Source organism: Pithys albifrons, chromosome 2 (assembly GCF_047495875.1).
Source record: "Pithys albifrons albifrons isolate INPA30051 chromosome 2, PitAlb_v1, whole genome shotgun sequence".
In the NCBI taxonomy this organism is placed as follows: domain Eukaryota; kingdom Metazoa; phylum Chordata; class Aves; order Passeriformes; family Thamnophilidae; genus Pithys; species Pithys albifrons.
Window position 1 is genome coordinate 61,510,108 of NC_092459.1, and position 17,304 is coordinate 61,527,411.

A 17,304-nucleotide genomic window follows, 5' to 3' on the forward strand; every position below is an offset into this window, starting at 1 on the left:
GTATTTGTTTGGAAAGGCTTAAAGTGAAAAAAAGCAGAATATCTGGCAGTGCCTCATGTTCTCACTGGCTGTGAATATAACCTCTAACATAACTCAAACTAGAGTTATAACTTACTGCAACATGAAATTAAAAAGACTTGGACTTTTCTCCATAAATACATATGGCCTCCATGTCATATATTTTCTTTTGCTACCATCACACAAAGATGATTAGTGGATTAGAGCATCTCTTTTATGAGGAGAGACTGCAGGAGCTGGGCCTGTTTAGTCTAGGGAAGAGAAGACTGAGAAGCGATCTCATCAATACGTTCAAATATCTCAAAGGCAGGTGCCAAGAGGATGGTGCCAGGCTCTTTTCAGTGGTGCCCAGTGACAGGAGATAAGGAGCAGTGGCCAGAAACTAAACCACAAAAAGCTCCACCTCGACATGAGGAAGAACTTATTTACGTTGAGGGTGGCAGAGCACTGGAACAGGCTGCCCGGGAGGTCATGGTATCTCCCACTCTGGAGACATTCCAAACCCACAGGAATGTATTCCTGTGTGATCTGCTCTGGGTGACCCTACCTTGGCAGGGAGGTTGGACTGGGTGATCTCCAGAGGTCCCTTCCAACCCCAACAATTCTTTGATTTTGACTTGTGAAAACCTACTCACCTGCTTAGCAGGGCTTTGCCAGAATCACACAGGGACTGCTTAGTCTGTCATATACACAGATATGAATATACATATCAGTTACTTCTCTTACAGGCACCTCATGATAAGGAACACCCACAACTTAATTTGGTGATGCTAATTTTGAACCTTATATCCTCTAGCTCTTTGTCAAACTTCAAGAGCAGCTCTAAAACAGTATTTTGCATTTCTGCTTGTGTTTCAGAGGCACATTTGGATGTGCAAGGAATATTGAGCTAGTCTTTAAACCTTTTTACTCTTAAACCAGAGGTGAAAGGCAGTTATTTTGTGCTGAGACATAGTGAAGGTAAAGACAAAATTTCTGTGCTCTGGGACGTTCAATCTGCCAAGAACCTTTTGAAGACACTTGTGGGCGAGAAGCTGTCTTCAAATGAAGAAGCAGGAGAGAAATAAGAGTTGGCAGGAGGGATCTCAAAATTGTTTCAAGTTGTCAACTTGTCATTTTTAGGGACTTCAATGTGCAATTTAAAATGGTTTTGCATTATTTCAGCTTTCTGATATTTCTCATGGGAACTATGCTTCTGTACACATCAGAAGCATGTTTCTCAAGATAATTTTTCCACAGCTAGGGATGGTACACTTCTTGTCTTCTCTTAGTTTTCAGCTCTCTAAGTAACCTACAATGGGATTTAATTCATCTTTCTTAGAGAATAAAATGATAGCCAGGTTAGAAATAAATGAGGCAAGCTGATCAACTCCACCTTTAGTAACTGGATTAACTACACACTACCAAAATGGAAAAAACAGTCTCCTTTGGATACATGTCTTCAGGTAATACTTTCAGCTGATCCCCATACCAAGAGGAAGAGGAGTGATTACTTTGTCCAGCAGTTTTCTCTCTCACAAGCTCCTAGACTGAGGCTGCTGCAAAGGCAGCAAAGGGTTGAATGTGGGCTGCAGCATCCTCCTGGGACAGTGTGGCTCTACTGCATGCTTGCACTGCCAGTGGGGTCTTCAACAACCACTGAACCTTCATATGAAATAGCTCAACTGATAACCAGATTCGCAGCACAGGCACAGAGATTAAAAGTCAGATGGAGGTTTTGTCTAGGGTAATAGTCTGCCAGTAAATCAGCAGATCAATCATCCCTCAAAACTACTTGCCAGTCTCTACAGGCATGTGTATCAGCAAACGTTGAAGAGAGAGCACTGTAAATGTGAATAGGTCTGCAGGCAGTAGTTGTAGCTAACTAGCACAACTAGTAACGGATGTAGTTCAGCAGCTCTGCAGGTAGCAGTGTGGTGACAATCACTGAGTTAAAAGCATTAAAAAAAAGAAAGGATACATCTGAACAGCTTAGGACTTTCACTAGGATTGACAAAACTACCAGGACTGTTCAAGCTGGATGAAAAGAAGAACTTTTATTTGGGTAACCAAATTATGAAAGTCTTTTTCTATCAATTTCAAAGAAATATCCCCAGTAGAATGACAGCTGTGGAAAAAAATATATTGATTGCTTTCAAAACACATGAAATAGCCTTATAGCAGCTCATAAAGGCAAGGATATCTGGTGCAGAGACCACAAAGCAATACTTTTGAGATTTTAAACACAACCACATGAACAAGAACTTGCAGACAATACCAAAGTCCATCCACTCTTAGTAGAATACCAAGAGCCCGGAGAGAATGGAGACCCTGAACTGGGTGGTTTTGCACATTCTTGCATGTAATAAAACCCAGTGAAATTACAGTGACTTGAAAGAAAATTTGATATGAAGATACATTAAAGACATCTATATAAAACTGTATGTAAATACTTTCCACTGTACAGTGCTTCAAAACAGCAGACACTGATATCCCAGTCACCTTTCTCTGCCTCACACACACTGCCAATCCAGCACATTTTTTGTCTACTGATGAAAATTATGTAGTCTGGTTTATAACTCATAAAAGTATTTCTACTCTAGGTTGCACATTAATATTTTGTTACAGGAGGGTGACATAATTAAGGGATCTTTCTTCCACTACTGAAAGTCACTGGGAAACGAGAAAGAGGACAGACATTCTCAGCAAGATAGAGCCCTGCCATTCTAAACAGAGAATAAGCTGGGGTTTGTTTGTCCTACTGTTTCCAGTTGAAAGCTAGATCAGATAACAACTCAAGACTACTGATTTCCATACTTCAAGTATCCTTTTGGCTCACAAAATTTACTGGTTCATGGCGTTGCCTCATGATACTACATTTTGCCACTTATGTACTTTTTGAGTTGGTACAGATGGAGGAAGGAGTGGAAAAGAAACTTCAAAGGTGATTTTCTTTTTACCTTTTAAGACTATGTAATGGATCACCCAAAAACTACGGGGCTGCTGTTAGGGCAACTTTTCACCACAAACATCCCACTGCTACAGCTAAGAGTGTGCTCCAACAGCCCAATTTTCTTTTCACCTTATTTAAAACAAAGTTACCTGTGGAGATGAAAAAGCACCAGTGAACCTATATTTAAGTGTGTGCCGTAGTGAATTAAAATGTCTCTGCAGGCAAAACACAGTAAATTGTACTGAGAGTGCTGGCAAAGTAAGAGACTTTTTTTAATAGGCAAGAAGAACAGTAAACATTTCAATGTGAGTTATAGATTTTAACATGGAATACTGATCAAAGAAACATTCGTGCACATCACTTAGCAAGATGTATAGTAATTAATCAGCAGCATTTTCATTCGCTCAGAATAACTTGCCTTTTGATAGTTAATTCTAGCAAGTTTTCAATATTTGTGAGAAAGCAGCACTGCAATTCACACCAGGTTACCAAAAGCATGGAAGACCTTGTGAATTAAACATCCAAAGGCAGTGTTATGTAGCAGAGGCATTCACAGAAAGAAGCACAAACACATTAGCTCATTCAGCTGGATAACTGCAAACAGATTAATTGCTCTGCAAAACTGCCATAGAAACACAATCTCAAAAGCATTCTGAAACATTTTTTTCAAACACAAAAACCTCCATCAGCCAAGTGCTGCTCATCCTCCAGCAGGTGTCACTGCTGGAAACAGCAACAAACAGTGGCCGAGTGCTTCGGGTTAAGAAGAACCACAAAAACATAACCTATGCACACATCATTACAGAGCATAAGAAGGGGGTAAAATGGCTTCTTTTTGTACCTTTCAACCCTGAGTGGATGATAGTAGGAGACAAATCATCGTAATTGTTCATTAAACTGATGTCTCCCGACGTGAAGCTGACAGTAAGTAGTGGCTTGGTGTTCTGCACCGGGACTGGATATGCAGCTGGTCCGTCTGCAAAACAAGGCTCTGGGGTGAGCAAAAGGTAAACAACCAAGAGAAACACACTGTACTTCAGCCTACCACCATCAGCAGCAATTCCCAGTCTCAACCTCTACCTGCTATTTTCTGCAACATCTATGGGCAAAAGCAAAGCAGATTTAGCTAGTTAGGCTTCTCTATTTCTGTGAAACCCCACTGTTTTTATGCTGCGAATTTTTACTGCAGCTTATCCAAAGTGATTTATTGCACATACCTATTGTGTTATATAGTGTTGTTTTTCAATCCTTCTCCTTTGTCAACTGCCCAAAGTGCCAAAAAATTGAAAACCAGTGCCTCAGAAGGCTTCCTTGGAATCCAAGTTGAAAAACAGTGTAATGAGCAATATAATTACAGTAAAAGTGATTTGCTTGATATACTTTCTGCTTGGCCAAGTGCTGGGGACTTCTCCTGAAGTCACATAGAAACATCAAAAGAACTTCTAAGAAAACAATCTGACCTTTTACAAATCACTGCATTCTAAACCTTAAGAGATAGGCAGCAGCATGAAAAGTTACCTGTCATTCTGCATAACAGTAATCAATGCACCCAAAGGTCTGAGTGAGCCCAAATGGAACACATGGCTTAAAAACCATTTCTGCAAAGTCTCTGCTCCTCTGGGCTTGTTTTTCAGCATTCACTGAAATTCCCTTGTTCAAATACTTCAGAACCACCATCACCCTGTAGCTGTTTAACTCTTTTTGTTTACTGTTTCTAAGAGGGGATGCCACTGGACCCTGATTAAGTGCCTCTCAAGGCCCAACCAACATCTTTTCAGTCAACAAAAATGGTAGAGCCATTTAAGAGCAGTATTGCTCATGAACTTGTAAAAAAAGCTGGTCACAAAGTATTCTGGAGAAAGATGTCTAGTAATTATCATCTCTGTGTGTATATAATTTAATAAGAAAAATCCAATAAACTTCTAGTCCTTCCTAAACATCTGTGTGAGTCAAAGGTTTGTCACCTTTGAGAAGGTTATGCTGCATCTGCTCTAAAGAGAACACATCATGTTTGGGTAACATTAAAATAGGCTTGTAGGCTTGTAACGAGTCCACCCACCCCCTGACTGACTCAGAAAAAGCTAACACATTCAGATCATTTAAGTTCTCATCTGTGTACTCTGCAGCTTCACTACCCTCCAGCTGAAAAATTTAATGTTGTTTTCTGTCTTGCTTTAGGAGCTTGCTAGGTTGAAGTCCTATTCTTTTCTTCTAAGGTAAGAAATCTCTGCCAGTATCAAAAGTAAGGCATGAAAGCACAAATGAAACTCAGTTTTAAAATACGTTAACATTTTACCAGATGATTGGACTATCTTCTTTTATTATTTGTTATAAACATAAGCTTGTTATACAGACATACACATATGATACTGGAAAAGGTATTTTTTTGGACTGAATCCAAATTAAGAGTTAAAACTGCAGAAGTCCTCAATTTGGAGGTTCAGATCTGAGATGTAAATTCAGAATTATTCCTAGTTATTATTTATTTTTAATTTTCATTGTATAATCACTGTTATATTAACTTTTTTATTTAGTTCAGACTTTATTCAATAAACACAGAAATAACTTAGCTAGAGCTTTTAAACACAACCACAGCAACAGAAGCATTAGTATTACTTGAATGAGAAAGGTGGGACTGACTGCATGGACACCTACACCTCATACATCTTTGCTACTGATGATTTCCAGAATTTAAAACCAAAGCATTTAATCAAACAAGTTGTACTGAGACTTAAGGAGAGGGAAGAATTTCTTCCTGACCCTCAAACTGGCAATCTGCTCTGAAGCATGTGAATTACTAACTCCAGACAGCTCCAGTCACCTCCTTCTACCCTGTGTAATTGCAGGGAATACTTTCATTTTCCAGCATTCTACGGTATTTATTGAACTCTAAGTCAGGACTATCAGGGATGGGACTGTAACGATAAGCATTATACAAATCCTATGAAACAGAGATAAAATTACACATATAGTACTTTACACTATGTCTAGTACTGGTGTCTTTTCACATGAATCTATATAATAATGCATTAACTTCTGTGACTGCACTCTGACTACCTGCATACACATAAACCATTGCAACACCTCATACCTGCTTATCGGTGAAACCTGACATGTCCCTACCTAGTGTTTTTCACTCACTCTCACTAAAACCTTTGAGCTCTGTGCTGTTATCTCATTTGTGCAGAGGCAGAGCAGCACAGAGGCGGGTACAACCTTAAGCAAGGCTAGTGGCAGAGCTGGGAGCAAAGCCACTCTCCTGTACCAGCTCTCTGTTCCACTAGAGCTTGAAACTGTGGCTAACCTGCTGTTCCTGTACAGCATAACAATTCCCTGCATTTGACATGTCTTCATGAGCACTTGCACAGCTGAAAGAAAAGGACATGCATGTAACACTACCTTGTGGTGGGGAATAGTCATCGGAGTCGGTGTCGCTCTCGCTGCTGTCCTCCACCAGGAAGCTGGGGTAGTTCCAGGACATGTTGAGGATGCCATCTGACTCATGAAGGAGCACATGGGCCAGCATTCGGCCATGGCAGTCCATGACAATAACCTGTCCATCAGCAGTGCCAAACAGAACCTACAAATAACAGAACAGGCTCAGTCTCACCCAAGGGCAGCCACTGGACACAGTACTTCAAATGCATCTTGCAGTTAACCAGCTATGCTGGAAATTAATTGAAAGCAAAGCAGACAGAAATGTGAAATGGTACCAGAATAAGGCATAGCAACCAAAGATCTGTGTAAAGAATGAAGTTAAAGCAGCAGAGTCTAGAGATAAGTTTGTAAAATCTATAAACAAGTAATACCTTTCAGAGGGGGCACATTTTGTTCACTTTAATATGAGAGACTACACTTTATTTGAACTTGGCCATTACTAGAACTAAAGCAAGCTGGTAGAAGGGCTGCCACAGATTCTGCAGTATTCTTGGATTATACTGAAACTTCTAAAATTGGTGGCAGAAACCAAGGTATGCATCAGTTATAACAGTATCAAAAGAAAAGGCAAAGCTGACAAAAGTGAGGTCTTCCAGAGTTTTCAAACAGCTTGTGAAAAACAGAAAGCCTAATGGAGGACAGGTTATTCAGCTGATGAGCTGAGAGAAGGTGGGAAAGTGCCTTCCAAAAACAGAGGCAAAAGCTGTACAATCAGTCAACCAGAAGCAGATTATTATAGCCCAAGAGGAAGACAATGTGCTACACATTCAGGAAGAGATGAAGAAGAGCTTCCACCCACTAGTTCAAATACAAAATGAGTAAACCAAGTTTTTTATTGACCCTAAAGAACTTCATAGCCATTGTACACAAACTGAAGTCAGACTGACTGGAACCTGCTTTTTTTTTTTTAATAAGTATTTTCTGTCTCAAGGTTTTAAGCAAGTTAAGATCCTGTATATTTGATGAATTTGAGAAAAACACCAGGAAATAAGGATGAATAAATCTTAAAACTATAAATGCATTAGCCAAGGCTGTTGCTGCTATCATGTAATCCTGTAAGGGGTAAATAAATTTTAAAGCAAGTTTAAAGGCACTCATCAATTTGAAAACTAGCCAGCATTAAAAATGAAGCTAAAAGGAAGGACAGATCTTATACTTGCTCTTCATTCTACCACATTGCAAATTTAAGATACTAACAATTATATGCTCAGATCAAAAATTCATCCAGCCTTGTATCTTACCTTCAAGTGTTTGGGGAAGAGTAAAAGAACAGGAATGCACTGAGCAGGAATCTCCCCTGCACACTCATGCAGCTTCCAGCAAAAAAATATTCCCTCTTCTTTGATAACTGATAATTTCACTTGGTAACCTTCAACTCTTAATACTAAAAGAAATACAGAAAAATTGTTCCCTACTTACATTCTCAACTTGGGTCACAATTTTATAGATGTCTATTATCTAATGCCCTAGTCATCTCTTTTCCAAGCTGAAGAATCATAGCCTACTTAGGATCTCCCTGTACAGTTGTTGTTCAAAGCCTGCAATCACCCTCATTGACCTCTGCTGTCAGAGGTCTACTTTTCCATCTTCCTTCTGCGATGTAGTGTCAGACTTGCAGCACTCAAGGCGTGTATTGTATCAGACTTACACAATTGTACTCTCCTAGGAGGCAACTGCCATGGCTGCGCTTTTGGATGTTTCAGAAAAGAAGTGTGGCTTCTCAAGTCTTAGTAAAAAAAAAAACAAGCACTAAATTTTTTTCAGTTTTCTACATAATAATCAATGAAGGCTACAAACTAAAATGGCAATTTAACAAAAGAATGCCAGTGAAGTCATTAAAATCTTAAGAAAAACAACAGAGTTCTTCCACATTACTGAAAGTACTGAAAAAATCAGTATCTGGCTGCCTTAACTATAATCATTACATGTTATGAATATTTTTGTGTTAAATAGTTGCTGGGTTAAAAAAGAGCAGCTAAAGTTTGCCACAAGCCTCAGATTCCTACTCTTCAATATAAAAACAAGAACTCAAGCTTTGTTCATCTCACCCCATCTTCCCTCATGTTTCCCTTGTATCATCCCATCTCCTTTCACACTGTTCCATATTTCAACTGCTTTTACTTGCATAATCAGTGCACAGCCACTTCCACTATTTACTTTCAAAACACAGTCACTCTCCCTCAGATCTCTACAAAACAAATTTCTACAAAGGCAAAATCTTACTAGGTGTCATTGCTAGCTTCTCATATCACTTTCAATCTATTCTATAGATAGATTTGTTACCAGTCTCCTGAAAGTTTTGTGACTGCAAATACCTAGACACAGGAGATGAGCAACAAGGCTGGTGAAGGGACTGGAGCATAGGTTCTATGGGGAGAGGTTGAGGGAGCTGGGGGTGTTCAGTCTGGAGAAGAGGAGGCTTAGAGGTGACCTCATCACTGTCTAGAACTACCTGAAGGGAAGTTATAGCCAGGTGTGGGTTGGTCTCATCTCCCAGGCACTCAGCAGTAGGACAAAGGGACACGGGCTCAAGCTCTTCCAGGGGAAATTTAAGTTGGATATTAGAAAAAAATTCTTTCGAGAGAGAGTAATCAGGCATTGGAATGGGCTGCCCAGAGAGGTGGTGGATTCACCATCCCTGAAGGTTTTTAAACAGATTGGACGTGGCACTGAGTGCCATGATCTGGTAAATGGACTGGAGTTGGAACAAGGGTTGGACTTGATGATCTCTGAGGTCTTTTCCAACCCTATCGATTCTGTGATTCTATGAAACTCTCCACTGTTTCTGACAAAAGCATTTTAAGATTCTGCCTCCTAAAACCCTGTAGAGAAACATTTAATAATTGGGTAGGAATGCTTGCACTCATCACCCAGAGTTCAGACTCATCTCAATCTAAAGCTAATTCTTTTGACTGGCATTGCCCCCAAATCATTTAAAATTATGAAGTCCTCAGTAATTTCCAACTCATATTAGAATAGCTGCATGTCAGCATCTTAATTCTTGCACTGGAGGGTGAGAGCTCTTTAGCAACCTGGAAATGTCAGAGGGCACTCTTCATCTCTTTAGCCAGGTTGTAGGTTTCAAGGAGCAGCTTTAAGTTTTGGGGTTATTGTAGCAATATAACCTTTAAGATGAAAGCATTTATCAGGCTGATAGCCCTGCTGGCTGAACTCCTGCTGAAACTGTAAAAATGTCTAATGGTGTTATCATCCATAACATTACTCAAGTTATAAATGCCACACTTAAGCTACTTATGTCAGATGAATAAAACTCTCTTGACCTTCAGACAAAAGGTTGAGCCACAGGGTATGCCTGAAGGATCTAATAGAGAAATTTAAAAGGTTGCATTTTAGCTGTCTAAATTAATGGGTTTTGGGTATTTGCAGATCTAGGAGGTCAGAGGGAATGTTGGAAAAAGGCAATGAACAGGTTACAGTGTTTTGTTACAAAAGCTAAATGATAACGATAATAATAGTAATTTAAAAAAAACCAATCCCAAGTATTTATTTTGGAGTGGTTCTTTTGCCCCTTGTTCTATTCTTCTCTTGACTCATCTCCCCTTCTTTCATACTGTTCCTGATTTCAACTCATTTTACATGCACCACTTGTAGAACTGCATTTGTAAAATATGCATAATTTGATAACCAAACACCTAAAATCAGCCAATGCAGTGTGAGTCAGTACCACATTAACAGAGTATGTCTTTACAAAACATATCAAACATAACGAAGCATGCAGTGAAGCTGCAGCTGATTAAAGGTCACACAAATGCAGGGCTCCTGTAGTGCCCAGATATTGCATGCTTTGAAGTAAAAACAGCACTGGGATAACACACACAGTTTTCTAAGTCTACCAAGAGCTGAAAGTTGGGTTCAGTTCTGAAACACAAGTGTCTCAGTTCTCCATGAAACCCAAGCTTGGGGTGATTCCTATTTATTGTAACAAATCTGAACACCTGAAAAACACCCTTCCCTAAAGTCTGCTGACCTCTTAAGTCTCTGTGTTAACTTGGGATAAGCTCCATAACCCAGTTTTGGTAAAAGACAAGGCTTTTCATCTAAAGATTTATAAACTATCATCCATGAAACTTATCATTCAAGACTGCAATCCTCTTAAATGCTCAAGATATCAAAAACTCTTCAACTAAGAGTCTGAAATACACCAATTTCTGAAAGACATATGGTAAGCAAAAGATGGGGCATTCTGGTCTGAAGTATTCATCTCATGAGGAGATGAATATTAGAACAGCCAAGAAGCTACAAAATTAATTTCAAGAGGAACAACCTGAATCTGTTTGGTGACTTTGCTACATACAGATCTGTTGTGCTGAACTGTTGCTATTTCTGCAAAATCTGTCGTGATGCCGTGATGCATCTCTACCAGACACAGTACTAGCAGAAGATGGTTTGGCAGCACAGAGATCAACAAAGCTACAATAAATTGGCCAAAGACCTATAGTGCATTGAAGGTCCAGCTCAGGAGGTCCACTACTTTTTAAGAGAAGTATCATTTTCTAATAGCTATGTTCTTTTTGCACAAAATGCATTTTGTTGCTATTTAGTTGTGTTTAATGTAAGTAAAGTGAACTCACCAACAGTGAGAATATTCAAGCTTTTTGTTAATTTGAATATACCGACACATTAGGAAAGGGAGAGATCCTGCCAACTCACCACATCTGATTATATGCCGTAGCTGAGAAAATTAAGTTGTTATGAATTATAGACTCAAGCCAATGAAACTTTGCTGAATTCAATCTGCAGAGAATCTAGCCATGGTCCATTCCTGCATCTTTGCCTGTCCTCATTGTCAAAGAAGCTTTCCAGAACGACAGTCAATTTGACTTTTATAATAACTAAAGATAATCCAATCCCAGCAATAATGTATTCAATGACTCAATGTATAAATGAGGGGTAAAAGGCAGAATTGCTTCCAGTCTTGGGTTTTGGTTGTTCAAACTGCACAGTCAATACTGTTACAGAAAGGTATTGATAAACAAGATGTCTCTCTTCAGGACATTTAGTACTAACACTGAAGGTTTCTAATGTTGCTGGTTAAACAAAACTCCCAGGAAATCTGATCAATACGTTTTCAGAACATGGGCTGTCATTCTGCATTAGGGAAACAACCAAGCCTTTGACTGCAGCTGAAGTTGAAGTATTAGAAGCTGATCTGCTATAGCTACTGAAGAAATATAAAGCCATTAGAGGCCACTTTAGGGTAGCACTTCTAAAGTGAGAGATTCCGGTACTGTGATGCTAGAACATTGTAAAAGGACTTGTAGCTGCTTTACTCTGTTGGCCCAGGAATTTTAAAAGATTCTCTCTGACTTTTTACAAAGAACACACATCTGACAACTCACAAAAGCAAAACAACGCACAGACTTCGCTAATTAAAACAGAATCTAGCAAACTCCATCCTAGTACAATTCGATTGTTTAAAACCCTAAAATTTCACATAAAGACAGAACTTGTCTTGTAGGACTATGCAAGGTGCATGAACAGATTGCCTTTAAATTCCTGGATACAATGAAATGTACTGAAAATTAATGTCATCTGTCATGGAATTTCAAGTGCTCTAATCTTTCCTAAGCTATGGGTAAGTCGTCAGTAAATCCATTGAGCAATTTCTCTAGTTATGGATCTTCCTTCTCCCATAAAACAGGTGGTAGCTGAAAGGACAAAGTGACCACATGAAGTTTTTTCCAGAAAGTGACTGATCACATTAGAAAAGCAAAGACTGTCCTAAAAGATGTTTACTGGGACAGTGCAGCAAACTGAGCTTCACTGGACATGGAATAATTATTTTACAGCCCTACATTAATACAAATACCTTGTTGTAGTTTGGGATTATTATGTAAATTCTCTCCCCTGCCACTGACTGCCCATGCCAGCAGTTAACAAAAGAAATAGTTAACTGCTGATCACTTGGATGGCGGCAGGTTTGTCTCTTTTGGTTTTTTGGGGACATCTTTCTTTTCTTAGCTCGGTGGAAGGCAGGAGCGGTGGCTGCTGAGGAGAGAAGTGGCTCTGCTGGCACTGCTGGGGCTTCTGGCTGAGCTGCTGCTTTTCTCCTCGCCGTGGCTGTTTCTCCCAGTTCCTGCATCTGGGATCCCGGCCTCTGTTCCAGCCTGACCACCGCCTGCACTGACCACCGCCTGCACCGTCACGGCCTGCCCGCCCCGGCTGGGGCAGTGACCCAGGAGAGAGAGAGGTTTGCAGCTGCTTTTGCAGGACACGTGGTGGTTCCCCACTTTCAGCTTTCTTTTTCCTTCATCTGGGACAAGAGACACAGAGTTCATCTGAGAGCTAACCACTCGTCTGTCTCGCTGGAGAGGGACTGGGAACTACTGGGAACTCACTCCGCAGCCAGCCGGACTGTGACATTTGACACTGCTTAAGTATAACTTTCCTCCTGGAGGAAAACCTGCTGGGTTTTGTTGTTGTTTGTTTTTTTTCTTTCTCTTGTGGTGTTGGGGAAGCGGTTTGCACTAGTCTGTTTATATATAGCAGTTAAGAACAGTTATCCTTCTTCTATTAAAATTCCTTTTTTTTCCTTAAATTTGATAAAGAGTGGTGTGATTATTGTGGAGAAGGCCCCCTCCCCCGCTTGTGGGTAAACATTTTGGTTTTTTTCCCCTCAAACCAAGACACAACTCTATTTAACCTGTAAGTGTAGTTATCTCACAACAGTAAATATTTTGAGCAGCAGTATTTTAAAATTAAAAAAAATAATTTAAAGCATGGTGTAAAAAAAGCAAACCCACTGTCTTAATTTTTAAATCAGAAACTGACTCTTTGGTCTTCCCCTTGGTGGATTGATTCCTGCCCAGTTCTTCTCCCTACCCTGCTAATCCATCCCAAACCAGTAAGTACAGTATGTATTGCTGTAATTTGCTGGTGTTTCTGTACCTGCCAAATCTTTCATGCAGAAGCCAAAGCACACACACAGGTATTTCTGTCAGGAAATTCTAAGCAAGGGCTACTTGTGTTGGAATGTCTTGATGTTTTCAGAACTACTTACATACTTTCTGCCATGTTTTTTTTCTAGACATTACTTTTACTGACACATGCAAAGACACCTGTGACACTAGTGAGTCATGATCTCCCTCTGCAAGAAACATCCTGCCAAGGCCTTTACAGCCAAGTTTAGAGGTGCTTCATTACTTCATGTTCAGTTTTTGCTTTAACCACTTGTGAAGTACAGATGTAAACCTTATTTACACATCTCTTGAATGTTCCTGAACTCTTTTCTAAATGTATTGCAGCAAAATAGGGTAGCCTTTCAAGACTTAAGACACAGACAAGATTACTTCTGCTAGCAGCTATATTGTTCATATTCAAGATCTTTCACAATATTTGGATGTATCAGTCAGACAGAGGGACTTGCTGCATTTCAAACTACTGTGTTCTAAGATCCTCTTTAATTTCCTCAGCCTCAGTTAGGAGTCTCTTCAAGAGTGAAGCAGTAGCTCAGGGCAGAAATCTCATCAGCATCAAGTAAACCACAAATGATCTCACAAAAACTTGAGTTTTTAACATTTTCCAGGGTTGCACTTAAAGTTTGAAGAATTCCTCTTGCACCTACCCAATCTGCAAACCTTGCTCTTTCAACATTTTGTTTTACTCTTTCCCTTTGTGTGTGTGTGTCTGTTTGGCACACACATCTGCTGAAATCTTGGTGCCATCATACCAGGTAGTATGAATGCTGCCATTAACAACTTACCCTGCACAGCTCTGCATTCGTAGCTGCCTCATTCAGTGTTCTGCTTCACTGACATTCCCTCTTCAAAATTTAGACCTGTCGTTATGGCTTTTTCCATCAGCCTCGTCCCCTCCCTCTCCACACAGGAAAAGTAGGAACTGTACCTCAGAAATTTCACTCAGCAAAAACACTAATAAGGCTGACTGCATTTGCACTGTCAGAAGATGCTGAGCAGTTCAAAGAAGCTGAATTAGTTCTGTTTGCCCTGATTTAGTCATCTGGACAAAAATTAGTACTTATGATAGGAACAGCCCTCACAGTTGTCACCATAATGGCATCATACTAATAGAGATAAATCTATTTTGCTGATCCAAAATTAACTGAACAATAATGTGATTAATATACAAAATGAAGGATCAGCTTTCTATGTATGCAGGTAGGCTTAATAACATAGGAAATACTTGGAAAATTATTGCTTTTAATTATTTTCATTCATTAGCCTAAGGGAAGAATGCTGGTCTTGCAAATGTTTAGTTACAGCATTTTGCAGTCCATTTAGATGTAGTATTAGCACTTTGCTTTCCCTGGGCTCGTCTTGTTTACTGTTTCTCCATCACAAAGCATCAAACAGTGCATCAGTCGCCTCTTAGGATATACTATGAAGTGAAAGTTTGTTTTACCTCAGTGTGATAGATCTGGTTTTCCTTTTTTTACCTCAAAATGCAGAGAGAAAGAGAAGTAGAGTGAGGGAGACAGCTGGTCTCCTGCTGCACACTTTTTATTTCCATTAAAATTTCAGTCGCTGTAAAAGGGTTTCTTGAACTGACACAAAAAGAGACATCACCACAATTCACACACAAGCTCAGAGGGAAGGCATTGGGGTTTTCTGACTGCCTTTATGTCCAAAAAAACTGAGAAAGGTTTTTGTTTCCTTTGGACATGAGGAGTTATCAGCCTCACACATGGATGGTACACTCAGGATCATTCACTGCCAACTGCAGTGAAATTCTCATTCAAGGCCATTAATATTTTCAAAAGCACCACTGCTTTAGTTATCTACTTTCAGGCTTGTTCATTCTCTTTTACAGAGTCCACAGGGTTTAGATAACTATTACAAAGCCCTCAAATAAGAAGACAAAGTAAGTCCACTGGAGATCTTGGAGACAAATCCATTTAATAAATACTGAAATACTAAAACCTGAGGATTCAAACTGCATGGGCTTTATTTCTCTCTATAATACTATAAGATAGCTGAATGACTATAAATGAGATACAGCCTTGCATGCTGCTTTGGGAGGCAAAAATATAAGTATTCTTAAAATCAGAATCTCAGGCTATATAACTACTTTCGACTTGTGGGGATAGAAGCAATTGTCCAGGCAGAGATTACATTATTTGAAACCACTCTGGAAAATTGCAGAAAGATTTATTATTGTATGCATCTGTATCTGGATCAATTCTGACGTTTATTCCAGGAACACACATTTTTGTATTCTTTATTGGCTCTTGAGATATTTTAAGAAAGCATCCTACAGCCATTAGATTTTTACATGAAAAGAGTTGCTCTTTACTGTATTTGCTGTATTAACAATATGCTTCAGTTTACTTAAGATGTAGACAAGAGCTGTACTTTTTTAAAAGGTGTGCCAGGCTTCAAATCACATTCAAAGTGGTATGTAAAATGAACAAAAAGCCAACAGCTGAACACCTTTTACAGAACATCTTCTGTGGCAATTTACTTGGACAGAACTCCAAGCCTGGACCACAGAGCTCCCACAGCAAAAGAACTCTGGAATGCTCTTCAAGCAGCACTGTCTTCTGATTTCTCACCAAACTCTGCCAGGAAAATGCACACATGTCTATGAAAACACACATTTTTCACATATATCCAACTATGTATAGCAATAAAAACAACATTTGGTGGGAAAATACAATTAGTTTTACCAACAACCACTCAGTCAGGCAAAGAAGTCAACTGACAAACTTGACAGCCTCCTGCATTATTCCCAAGCCAGGCTTTAGTTACTTCCTGAAAGATATGTTGACTGCTGAACCTAAAATCTTCAGAGCTTTAAAAGTCTGAGAGTTTCTGCTGGGGTTTTGTGGTTTGGTCTTTTTTCCCAGCAGAAAATGGTATTACTTAGAAACAAGGATAGCACTCTCAACCAGTGAAAATTAAATACAAAGCAGTTTAGAAGCAATGTCCTTGCTGTTTTGAATTTCATAACATAAAACCAAGAAACCCCTGTGTTAAGCCATATGCCAGTTGAACTTAGTCCCTTAACTTCTGCACTCTCCTTCAAGATCTTTGGTGCTGGCAAAAAACAGTAACTCAGCATGGTCAGGAAATATATACAATGGGCGAGGTCAAGTATAACTGAGTCAACATAGAATCAGGTTGAGTAATAAACTGTTACTGAATGAGGCACTGAAGAAGAATGACTATACTCCTAAAAGCAAAGAAAGCAGGGAAGGATTAATCCCTTTTCAGCTGATGCAGTCACCAACAATCACTCAATGTATGAACTCTGACAAGAAACAGGCTCCTGGACAAAGCAGAGTGCTCAAGTTGAATCCACACAGGATGAAACACTGATGGGAAAGGTTTTGAAGAATGAAGAGATGCAGCTCCTGCTTTCCATAGGTGTACTATCTCTTTCTGTCAAATGAATGGAAAGACTAGGTGATACCACTTTCCAAAAATATTGCCTTTCATTTACTATGAAACTTGGCCTTGCTTTCCCAGACAAGACCTAGTACAGAAATCTGCAAACAACCTTCTCCAGATTCAATCGCTCTAATCCTCCTTTTCCTGCACCAAGATTTCAGACTATTTGCAGGCTTGAAGACATCTGACCCAAGTTCAAGACCCCATTTGGTTCCCGGTCTTCTCACTAACTTTCAAAAAATGGATGGATTAAGATAAAGTTCAAATCAACAATACTGGCAGCTACATTTCTTTTGAACTGAAAAGACCACAAAGCTTTGAAAGAACCAAAGGAATCCTGGGTCTGAGGCATTTTCAGCTAAGTGGCTTTGGCAATAGAGTAATGGACTCTTTCTGAAAAATGCTGTAAAACCTGCAAAGTCTGGAGAGTTTTTCCTATGTAAGAATTCCACTTCCATTTGCATACCCTCTCCTGACCAGTTCAAAACCTGAACAAAGCACTTCTCCTACCTTATATATGTCTTCTCCGTACAAAGAGAGTGTCCC

The 17,304-nt window shown here is 39.5% G+C and overlaps 1 protein-coding gene across 2 annotated transcripts in view; it reads right to left on the reverse strand.

Moving 5' to 3' along the window:
- Nucleotides 1–17,304, reverse strand: part of TULP4 (TUB like protein 4) — a 160,884-nt gene that overhangs the window by 34,167 nt on the left and 109,413 nt on the right. For both annotated transcript variants that reach the window (XM_071549242.1, XM_071549240.1), the window contains exons 6-7: nucleotides 6,350–6,530; nucleotides 3,792–3,926 (exon numbers count right to left, since the gene is read on the reverse strand). In XM_071549242.1, the coding sequence (XP_071405343.1) occupies nucleotides 3,792–3,926; nucleotides 6,350–6,530 (316 nt within the window). The remainder of the gene's footprint in view (nucleotides 1–3,791; nucleotides 3,927–6,349; nucleotides 6,531–17,304) is intronic.